General features: G+C 42.7%; 1 protein-coding gene across 1 annotated transcript in view; it reads right to left on the bottom strand.

Moving 5' to 3' along the window:
- Positions 1–9,571: 9,571 nt before the first annotated feature.
- Positions 9,572–11,006, bottom strand: part of TCF7 (transcription factor 7) — a 40,372-nt gene continuing 38,937 nt past the window's right edge. Inside the window, exon 11 of the mRNA XM_042781376.1 lies at positions 9,572–9,651. Within this exon, the coding sequence (XP_042637310.1) occupies positions 9,572–9,651 (80 nt within the window). The remainder of the gene's footprint in view (positions 9,652–11,006) is intronic.

The following is an 11,006-nucleotide window of genomic DNA, read 5'->3' as shown; positions in this document are numbered from 1 at the left end:
AATGTGCTTGACACTAAACACTGTAAGGGTTATTCCAAATACTAGTTGCACTGCTCTGTTTATAATTGTTAATATTAGACAAACAGTAGACAAATGCAGCAGCAAATCAATTGTATTAGCAGAATATTGTCTTCATTGCATGTGTAGTTTGAGTAGGATTCCAAAACCTCTAACTGATTTTCTTCTAGTGTGATCAAAAGTTGGGTTTTTTTGTTTGTTTGTTTGTTTTCTTTGCTCTAAATAAAACTGAACTGTGGGTTCTCTATAGAAAGTGGCATTTTGAGGTTTCCCTCTTTGTAAAGTGATTTCTGCCTAGTTTATTGTCTAGTTAACTTTAGTTTAGCGACCTTTTAAAAGTTGGCATTGTAAATAAAACAACTTGCAGAAGTTTGCTGAAATAGAATTAACAAAGTATTATCTTATTCATGAGTTGGAAACTGAAAAAGGGCTATTTGAGGTAAATGATCTGAGTGTGGTTATAAGGACTGTCTTCCAGCTCCCTAGAGTTAAGGAGTACCACTGATAGGGGTTAGCTTGTATGTAGCAAGGCTCCCTTAGCTGAACTTGAAGGCTTGTGTTTGTATTTTAATCCTTTTAACTTTGATTATTTGGTTAGAGACCCAGTTACTCTACCCACTTTGTGTTTTTTGGGTCTGGGAAGAAATGTGACTAGGCAGTTTGTTAGCTTTTCAATTAAAAAAGACACCTAACTCCTGTGGTATGTCATCTTTTTATAATCACTGTTTCCATGTGGGAAAAACTATTCATACTATTTGCATGTAAAAAATAATTTAATCTTTAACATCAAAATGTGTGGCAAAACCCAGACAGCATCCTTCATGAATGCAAGGTACTTTGAATAAAATGTAAGCTACGTAGTAGGTAGTAAATGGTTTGTTTTTGTGGCTTTAAATGTGTCTCTTCACTTTATATTATATGGGTTAAATTTGTATGCATGTATATAGTTTAAAAAAAGACTTTTTGGCAGTTCCTGTCATAACACGGGGAGCTGTTGACATAACAATAGGGTACTTAATAATCTTCTCTCTCAACAGTTGTCATTTAAATGGTTAACTACATCAGTGCTTCAGTTCCTAGCCCGCATACACAGGCACACAAAACTGTGCTGCCATTGTTTCCTGCTTCTCCCCTACAGTAGAATGACATTTTCTTGCTGACTTGGGTCACAATTTTTTTTTTCATTTCTTTACTTCTTGTCTTCCTTTTTCTTTCTTTGCCAGTTACCATCACTTGTATTCACGTCTAATTTTTCTGTGTTCTCGTCACATTTACCCTGAACTATTCTAGCTGAGATTATTACTGACAGTGGTTTGCCTTTACTTCACCTTTTACTTTTCCCACATCTACCTTTTAAATATGATCCCATGTGCCATCTCACATTAATTTCCATTTTTTGTCTATACCTCAGATCATCAGCACGCTGGTCCGTGGGTCAAATCTGATCCATGGCCTGTTTTTGTAGCCTTTGAACTACAAATAATTTTTACATTTTAAAAAGATAATAAAATTAAAATATACATACACCCATGCTACAGAGACTGTATTTGGCCAAAAAGCCTAAAATATTTACTGTCTAGCCGTTTACAGAGATAGTTATCAACTTCTGTAGTCACTTGTTTTGTAATCCCCTTCACTCTCAGGAAGTGTGGTGTGGTAGTTAAATTTGTATGTCAATTTGGCTGGGCCTGGTTAATGGCTGGGCAGCTGGTGGTAGTTACTCCCATGATGAGACTAGCAATCAACTCCATGATGGGATCTACCACAAGCAGCTGAGTAGGGATGTGGTCTTCTTCCTGTATATGAGGGAGAAGCCTTGGGGATCGTCTCTAGCTTATGGCATGAGTGGACCCTGCATGTAGCCGTGTCGTTCAGCAGCCTGCCATGCTCTGCCAACCTTGGGACTTAAAATGGCCTTGAATTAATGGCATGCCGTGTGGTTTGGTAACATTGGGACTGTGCCTTTTTATTTGTCGACCTTGGGCTTATTAGCCTCAGCAGCCAGTAGCTGCCTGAGTGAAGAGATGCCTCTAGCTTCAGTGGGCCGGGAGCAAGAGGCAGAGCTGAAGCCCAAAGTTGAGGGACTTTCACCCAGCCCCTAGAGCCTGGCACTTTGAACTTAGACTTAACGCCTCCAAGAATAATCTGTTTGCTAAGGCTATCCCATTTGTGGTATATTCTTGGTATATTCAGAGTGGCACTAAGTAACAAAAACAAGAAGTAAACTTGTTTTCTACTTGTCCTGGTTTTAGTGGAGAAGGTAGCATAGTCCAGCCCTAGCTAGTGTGTCTCATCTGTCAGTTCCTACTAATTCCTCCTACAGAAATTTTATCCATCCCAAGTATGGAAGTTGAATTTAAGCAGTATCATAAAAATGTAAGTCTTACTGAAGGTCTAGTATTACTAGCATGTGCTGTATTAAGTTGTAAAGGATGTTTCAGCTGTAGGGAAACGAGTTCTTGATCTGTAAAACATCCAGGAGTTGTTAGCATTATAGGAATAATAATTAATGTTACTACCCATATGAAAGGATACTGAGATCTTTCAGAGTAGGTAAGATTGAGGTGATGAGATAATAGCGTCATTTTCCCTTACTGACTTTCTGTAGACTGTGACCCTAATCTTAAACAAACAAAAATCCCAGTAGTCTTAAACAGTTATATTTAATAGAGATATGTCCATAGAAGAGAAATAGGCCATTTGTGGCCATTATCTACCCAAGCTGTTATCATAGGCATGGTCTTAGGTGCTGTATAAGCACTTTTTCAGTACCCTTCTTTTTCTGGTTCCATCCTGTAGCTCACTTTTTTTTTTTGACATATCTAACAAGAGTTTTCCAGGCTCTCACTTGGTGTGAGTAGCCCTTTCCATTATCCGTAGCAGACAAATCTCACACAATCTTCAAGGTATTTGACTGCTAACTAGAAGGTTGGCAGTTCAAACCCACCAGCCACTCTTTGGAAGGAAGCTTGGGCTATCTTCTGTAGTGATAGTGCCTTGGAAACCCAAGGAGGGGTCATTATGAGTTGAAATTGACTTGACGGCAGTGAGTTTGGTTTGATTTTTTTTTCTTTTCCTTTGCTTCCCAAGTAATCTTTTAAACTAATACTGTGGCATGAAGTCATACCCTGAGGTTGAAGTCCTGTCTCTTATTCTAAGTGCCTGTATGGCCTCGGGGAAATTGGTTGCTATCATAGTTCACACGAGTAGTACAATTTGCTGTGTATTAGTTGTTCAGTACTTGATAGAGGCTACTTCAGGCAGCAGCCCTGCCCAGTCAATTTCTGTAGCAGGGTATGAATGAAAGATCCTTGTGAAATGCAAGTAGGATGTAATGAAAACAAGAATAGCAGTTTTAGTGTATGGGAGGGGAAAACAAGTTGGTTTTCTCCCTAACACTGATGGGTCAGATGAGGGAGAAAGAAGCAGTGCTCAGCCTAGAATTAGCAGCAGCAGGTTGGGTACTAGTAGGGTAGCCAGCTAGAAAGAGACAATAGGGCCAAATTGGTGGCAGAGTTTTGGTGACATTCTCTAGGAAGACTATTTAATTAGGCCCGTATTAGGCAGAGCAGTTTTTGAGTTTGAACTGAAAGTTCTTTTTTTTAGTGTTGAACTAAAGCATTCTTCTGACTATTGGGGTATTTATAATTTGAGTCCTGATGATTATTTTTCTTTATTCTTTGTTACAATCACTACTTCCAATGGGCAAAGAGAATGTGTAAGAACTGGATATGCGTATCTTTTTTTTTTTTAGTTTATTTTTGAATATATACAGTGGAACATATACCAATTTAACAGTCTACATGTATGATTGAATGACACTGATTACATTCTTTGAGTTGTTCAAGCATTCTCACCTTCCTTTTCCAAGTTATTCCCTAAATTATTCCCTAAGTTTTCTAATCTTTGGAGTTGCTGTGGTCAGTTTGACTCTATTACAGACAGATCTTAAAAAAGCAAGGCAGATATTCTGTACTAGCTAAGCTAAACTGTTTGGTTTTAAAAAAAGATGTCAGGATATTTTTGGTTTAAGGTTTAAAGATTACATCAGGGCAGTAGTTTCAGGGGTTCATCCAATCCAGCCTCTGTGACTCCAGAAATCTGAGTGGATATCATGTCTTAATGAAGTATGGTAAGAAGTAATTTAGAATATGCCCCTTGCTCCAAGATTGAGCTGTTTGGACACCTAAGCAGAGTAGACTTTAACGATATTCTTTCTGACCTATCAGTGGATATGAGAAATTGTTGGTGGCATAAATGTATTATTGAAGGTGCTCTCGTATGATTATTTCTAAGGTGGAACTTTGTTTGTGTGGTACAGTCTGTTAACTCACAGATGACATATTTGCTGTCTTGTAGTATTTTGCACTGTTGGCTACATCTGGCCTGTGTGCCAGTACATCTGTATGGTGAAAGCGGTATATGAGACTGTTTCACTGCTATTCATAAGATCACCTTATGAATGTATTAGAAATGACTCTTTAACAATCTGTGATAGGCAGACAACACAACCTTGCTTGCTGAAAGTTATGATGACTTGAAGCACTTATGGATGAAGATTAAAGACTACAGTCTATAGTTTGGATTATACCTGAATATAAAGAAAACGAAAATTGTCACAACTGGACCAATAAGCAGCATCATGATTTCATATGACTTGGTTCCAAAATCAACACCCATGGAACGAGCAGTCAGAGAAATCAGATGATGTATTGCACTGGGCAAATCCTGCTGCGAAAGACCTATTTAAAGTGCTGAAGAGCAAAGATGTCTCTTCGAAGACTAAGGTGTGCCTAACCCAAGCCATGGTATTTTCAATTGCCTCATATGCATGTGAGAGCTGGACAGTGAATAAGGAAGACTGAAGAAGAGTTGATGCTTTTGAGTTGTGGTGCTGGCAAAGAATACTGAAGGTCCCATGGACTGTCAGAAGAACTACAGATCTGTCCTGGAAGTACAGCTGGAATGTTCCTTAGAAGCAAGAATGGCCAGACTTGGTCTCACCTACTTGGGTCATGTTGTCAGAAGGGACCACTCCCTGCAGAAGGATGATAATCACGCTTGGTAAAGAAGAGTCAGTGAAAAAGGGGAAGGAAGGTCCTCAACGAGATGGATTGATACAGTGGCTGCAACGATGGGCTTAGGTATAGCAGGGATTGTGAGGCTGGCACAGGACCGTTCTGTTGTACATAGGGTCATTCTGAGTCAGCTGACTTGGTGGCACCTAACTACAACATGCGGTAAAAATGCCCATTTGTCATTTCTGTCCTGAGTGTGCCATTTTACAATCTCTTGAACTCATCTGCTTCAAGTGCTCTGCAGATTATTCTGTCTCACAGATTTACTGAAAAGGGTGGGAATACCGATACAAAGCTGTACTCAAAACTATTCCAACAGGGATCTCTAGAGTGGCTTTATCTATCTGGGGAGCTGGGTAAGGTGGTGGTGCATGGAACCTCGTTTCTCCTCCTTCCTATTTCCTCCTCTCAAAATTGAATGCACGTGCCTAAAAGAACAAGGTTTCAGAGAAATGAAATGAGAGAATACCTAAATGAAGAGGTCGTAGTCCACAGCCCTGAAACATCAGCCTGAGCTAGTAACAGTATCTCCCATGGAATTCACAGTTGCTGTCTCTTCTTCAGAAGTGAAATATTACTTACCTTGAATTGATACAGTGACTTTAACTCCTGAGAACTGCTAAGGATGGAATAGTTGATTCTCCCAGGACAGAGTTTGTATCTTCTTCCAGTTAACTTTATGTCCAACCCCATGCTTTCCTTAGCAACTTGAAGATCATGTTCATCTGTTTTCCCCTATTTTTAGGGAAAACCTGTCACACTGTCTGAAGTGTGAATAGCTGAAATTCGGTATCCTCTCTGACCCCTGCTGCCAATTGTGGACATTTATCCTCTCTGACCCCTGCTGCTAATTGTGGACATTGCAAAGGTGTGTTAACCCCTCTGGACCCTTAGAGAGCCCAGGAGCCTAAAGTTAAAAGTGACCCACAGGTGATTTCAGATACAGAGCAAGAGGTGACTGGAATAGTTGGGACTGGGGGAGTTGAAGCAGCCTAGGAACCAGGGTCTCCTTGGGATGGCAGCTTTGTTTCAAAGCCCCTGACCTAAGTGACATTGAAAACAGTCTATATATGTTAAAGTAGCTTTTCTAACCTTAAAGAAAAGCCAGTTCAGTTTTTTTATATTATAAACTAGTTTTGGGTCTTAAGTTATACTTTGATAGGCAAGTGAGAGTTTAACATGACCTTTTTATTCTTGCCCCTTCTATGCTGTTTGTTTTCCTAGAAATGGCTTTGGAAAGAATGTAAAGAACCATTCTGCTTCTCTGTACTTATGGCCTTCTAGCCAGGCTTACCGTACACTAAACAGAGCTGTGTTAGCAGTGCTTCTGAGCCCGTTGGGGTCTCACAGCCAAAAGGAACATGAGACCAGGGGAACCATTCAAACTTAAAGCTCGGCAAGAAAATCCAGCTATAGGGCCTCTTATAAAAGGGGGAAACACCTAATTTGGGAGACCTGGGAAGGTGCTTCTAGCTTGCTGGGCTGTACCCTCATATCTATTGAGCACAGGAGGGCAGGGGAACAGCTGCAGTAGGGAGGGGTCACACAAGTCGGCTAGTTGTTTGGAAATATGCTGGGGACTGTAAGGGAGTGGGTAGGGGGGATATGCTGTCCTATAACGTGTCATAAGCCAGAATTGGTTCTTGGCTGGCAGTAAGATGGGACTGGTATGGTATTTTATGTTGGGTTTGGTATTGTAAGCTCAAGTCACCCTCTGGCCTCATAAGAATGTACTGGTGTGATTTGGGAGAGTTTTGAGTTTCTTCTTTGAAGTCAGTTTTCTTAATAAAGGCTTGTCTGATTTTAACAATGTTACCAAAGCCCTCTTCTGTATTTTCACATACACAGGGTGCATTGTTCATGTACTCTGTGTACTCTGAACAAGACACCAGATCAGATGCAGCAACCCAGTCTTGCATAAGCCCTGGTTAGAATGTAGTGTTTTGAGAGAACTAGGACAGTAGCCAGAGTGGAGTTCTTTAAAATGGGACAGATGTCAAGGGAATGGCTGGTATCCTCCCAAAAAGAAGCAAGTCTGGCCTTACAACTTCCAGAGGTCTCCTTCTGAATAGACCCTGTTCTAGAAGACAGCGTCATTAGATATTTTAAAAATATAAAATAAAAAATATATAACTTGAAGTGAAAATTATAATGTTGTAAGGATCCTTGTTGGCCCAGTGGCCAAATGTCCATTGGAACATTAGATTGGCCTACTGAGGTGGCTTTAGGACATCTACATTCCTGACAGGTCTCATGAAGTCAATGTATACTTTCACATGTATAAAAACTAGGTTGTAGATGTATCATTCAAATTTAAGAGCTCTTGTATGGAAAACACTTTAAGTGTCCCGAGACAAACACAGCTTTTAGGGGAAAGAGTGCTATTAAAATATTATTCCTTTGGATTTTACTATATTGCCAAGTTATATAAGACTTGTTTACCCTTATTTTCCTTAAAATGGGATATATTTGTTTTTTCTCTGTGCTCAGGAAAGTAAAGTCTAGTGGTCATATGCACTTAGTCCAGGTCTGGGGGTGGCAGCGTCCAACTTTTAAATTCTCATAAGAGCACTGGGGAGCAGGCTGGCGTGCATTGATTTTTTTGAATGGGAACTTAGGCCCCAAGTAGGCCCAAATCTCAGCACTGGGGCAAGGCAAAGCCCCTTTAGGGGCAGAGCTAACAAGGGTAATCCCTGGATTCTGCAGAGTAGAAGTTTTGGAAATGTGGGAACATTTTGGAAGTTTTGGAAAAATACTAGGGAACAAGTCCCAAGTTTTGTGGCTATAGAGAAGAGTGTTATGCTTCTGTGACTGAAACAGCTTCAGGGGCCAGGCTTTGCAAAGGAAACCCAGTAAAAAGTATCTTTATTCTCACATTTTAAAAAAGTTTGATTCTGTGTTGATGCATTAACAGTATAAAAATATTATGAACGCTACAATTTTTTTTTTTAAACTCTCAAGACTTCTTACAGTGCTATACTAGAAGATGTAATCTTTGGATTCTGAGTAACCAGTGACTAAAGTAGGAACTAAAAGCTTTTCCTTAAGGGATGTGTAGGGAAACATGGGCAGCCCTTTTTCTTTGGCTTCAGGCTATGTACAGTGAAAAGGATGCAAAAAAACAAAATTAAATTAAAAATTCTAAAAAGACTTGTTTTTCAAGGCTCAGGGTCAAAGCTTGGCTCAGAAATGGGTTAAAGTTGGCAGTGGTGAAAACCCACTGGCCACCACTAGAGATCTTCTGGGCTCTTTGCTTTGGTTGTAATGGTCCTCCATTTGCCCCTGCCCTTCCAGTAGCTCTGTAGGGAAACTGAAGCTGGCCTACTTTGATGATGGAAGATAGGCACTGGTTCATGTGAGGTGTCTGGGGTTTGCCTTTTCTCACAACTGCTCAAGAGCTAGATAGACATGGATGAGCTGGAAAAAGATCTGTGAAAAAAGTTCTCTCAACAGGCAGGAACGCACACTAGATTTGGGTTGTAACTTATTTGAACTATTGACCACAGCCACTAGTGACTGGCTGGGGGCTTCTTAGGCAGGTAAACTTCGGCATGTAATCTGAACTAGAGCCAGATACCACCCACAATCCACACTTGCCTGACAGGGTAGTGTCAGATTATCCCTGTTGCCTAGGTGATAGGCCTAGACTTAACCTATTCCATTCCCTCCTGAGCTGCGTGCTCCTCTTATAAACTCTTGAGGACAGTTAAGAGGCTTCCTCTGATCTAGCTTATGAGTAGCAGCTGGTTTTCTGAAACAGGGCTTCTGCAGTCCTTAAGAGAGACGTGTTATCATCTTCAACTCTGTGGTTCTGATCATGCTTGCATGTTGTTCAATAAACCAACTTGTTCTTGGTCCGTAGAGTGTCTGGTATGGGGAGGGCGTGGTGGTGGTGGGGATGCAGGGTAGGGAGGGCAGCTGGGCTCATTCTAGCCCATCTCTCACCTGTAGCAGAAAAGCAAGGGAGGCAGGGGCATCTGGCTAGCAAGACAAATGGTATAAAAAGCAGGCTGTCACAGGCACAAGGGATGCCCTTAATGGATAGCACATTAGCACAGATCTGATCCCCATCACTCTGAGCAGTGTGAATTGATGGCCCCTGATTCAGGCAGAAGTTGTGCAGCCTCTGAAGTCTCCAGGGCTTGAACCCTGAGAGGAAGTCAACAGGGCCCCTGACCGGTTTCCATGTGCTTTAGGGCTCTGTCGCCTCCTCTCAGGGGGTGGGCACCTGGAGGAGGCCAAGTGCCCTGGGCCTGCTAGGCTGCCTGTCTCTGAGATTCCTGTTACTGTACCTGTGTACTCTTCAGGGTGCTGTGGGGGCACTGTGGGGGCCCAGTGGGCCGGGAGGCTGAGAGCAGCGGAGAGACTTGGTGATGTAGGCGCCGGCTCCGCAGGGCTAGCAAGCAGTTCTGTGGGGAAGTGGGGCAGCAGGAGGTATGAGGGCGAGTCCTGGGGGGCTGGGGACCTGGGGCAGCCTAGAGCACTGTCATCGGAAGGAACTGGGCTGGGGCAGCGGCCTTCTCCGGGTAAGTACCGAATGCATTTCTTTTTCCTCCTAGGAATAGTGAAGAGAGTTATCTGTAAACAGAGGGTGAATTCATAGTCATACACCACAACCAGAAAATGCTGTCCATGCACAGGCCTACCTGGCCTCTCATCCCCTCTCCCAACGACTGTGGTGACATGCCTGTGCCTTCAGACATGAATCAGCACTGTAACTCTGCTATGCCTGGCCTCTGGCACCTAGCACAACCACAAGGTGGCACATAAGGATCTTTTGTAACCAGGCTTGTGGGCTGCCTCTGGTTTTCCAGGGAGCCATGCCCTAATTTGGGCCTTGGAGCCTCGAGTTCACATGCTCAGATCTACATTAAGGCAAGGAGCTGCAATGGCTGTAGCTTTTTGGGCTGATCAATCCCAGTCTTCAGAGCTGGGCTGTGGGCAGAAGTAGTAGTAGAAATGAACTATGACTTTTCTTACCTGCTCATACCACTCTAAAGCTCACTAGACCACAGAATGCATCTGAGTAGTATGGTGTGGCCTGGAGCCCTCTGGCTCTTGGATACAAACTGTCCTCAGAAGACAGGTTGCCTCTCCTCACACATACATATACATCGAATTCCTCTGCCCTTCAGTAGGGAGCATGGTGGGTACTCAAGGACTAGGCAGGTATTCCTTAGAGCCAGTGATCTTACTGCCTACGATACTCAGCACTAACAGGCCTGGCTTGAACCTAAAGTAAGCAACTTTAGCCACTTGGTGAGTGTATCTTTTCACACATACAAGTGTTGTCCTCTTATAGAGTGAAACACAGCCTTAGTGCCACAAAGGCTGAGTATGGCCATTTGGCTAGCACAGCCCAGAGGTATATCTGCTCCCCTCCAACTTCTTGAGCCCTCTTGTATGGTATTCTCAGTAGGTAAAAGAGAATGAGTCACATGACCACCAACCAGGTTGTTTGCAACTATAGTCACCTGTTCTCAGATTTAAGGGCTCAGAGCTCAGGATTCTACAGGCAGGGCTCCCAACTTGGGGGAAATACTGAGAGGAGGGTATGCCATGATAAGTTTGAGGCCCAGGAGCAGGGATGTACAGACCACCTGAGTGATGTTGGAGAGATTTTGTCTATTGGGGACCTGCTGGCCTGGCTTAGGGGACCCTAGCCAGCAGAGCCACCTTCTGGAGTCTGCCTTCCCTTTCTCTGTGTCCACAGTATCTTGGGAGGAGAGATTTTGTTCTGTTCTGGAGCGTTCTTTTTCTCCCCTTCCATTCCTCCTCCTCCTTAGACCCAAGTGTTCTTATAAGCTGTGTTCCGTCCCATTCCCATTCTCAAAGAGGCGTGGGTTCCCCAATCTGCTGGGTACGCTAGCGGGTTGGAGAACTGAGAGAGGGCTGCAGGCCCAGCAGAAC

This window comes from Orycteropus afer, unplaced genomic scaffold, assembly GCF_000298275.1.
Source record: "Orycteropus afer afer isolate SDZICR_OR568_19922 unplaced genomic scaffold, OryAfe1.0 scaffold00112, whole genome shotgun sequence".
NCBI classification, from domain to species: Eukaryota; Metazoa; Chordata; class Mammalia; order Tubulidentata; family Orycteropodidae; genus Orycteropus; species Orycteropus afer.
This window is presented reverse-complemented; position numbering and strand designations above follow the sequence as displayed.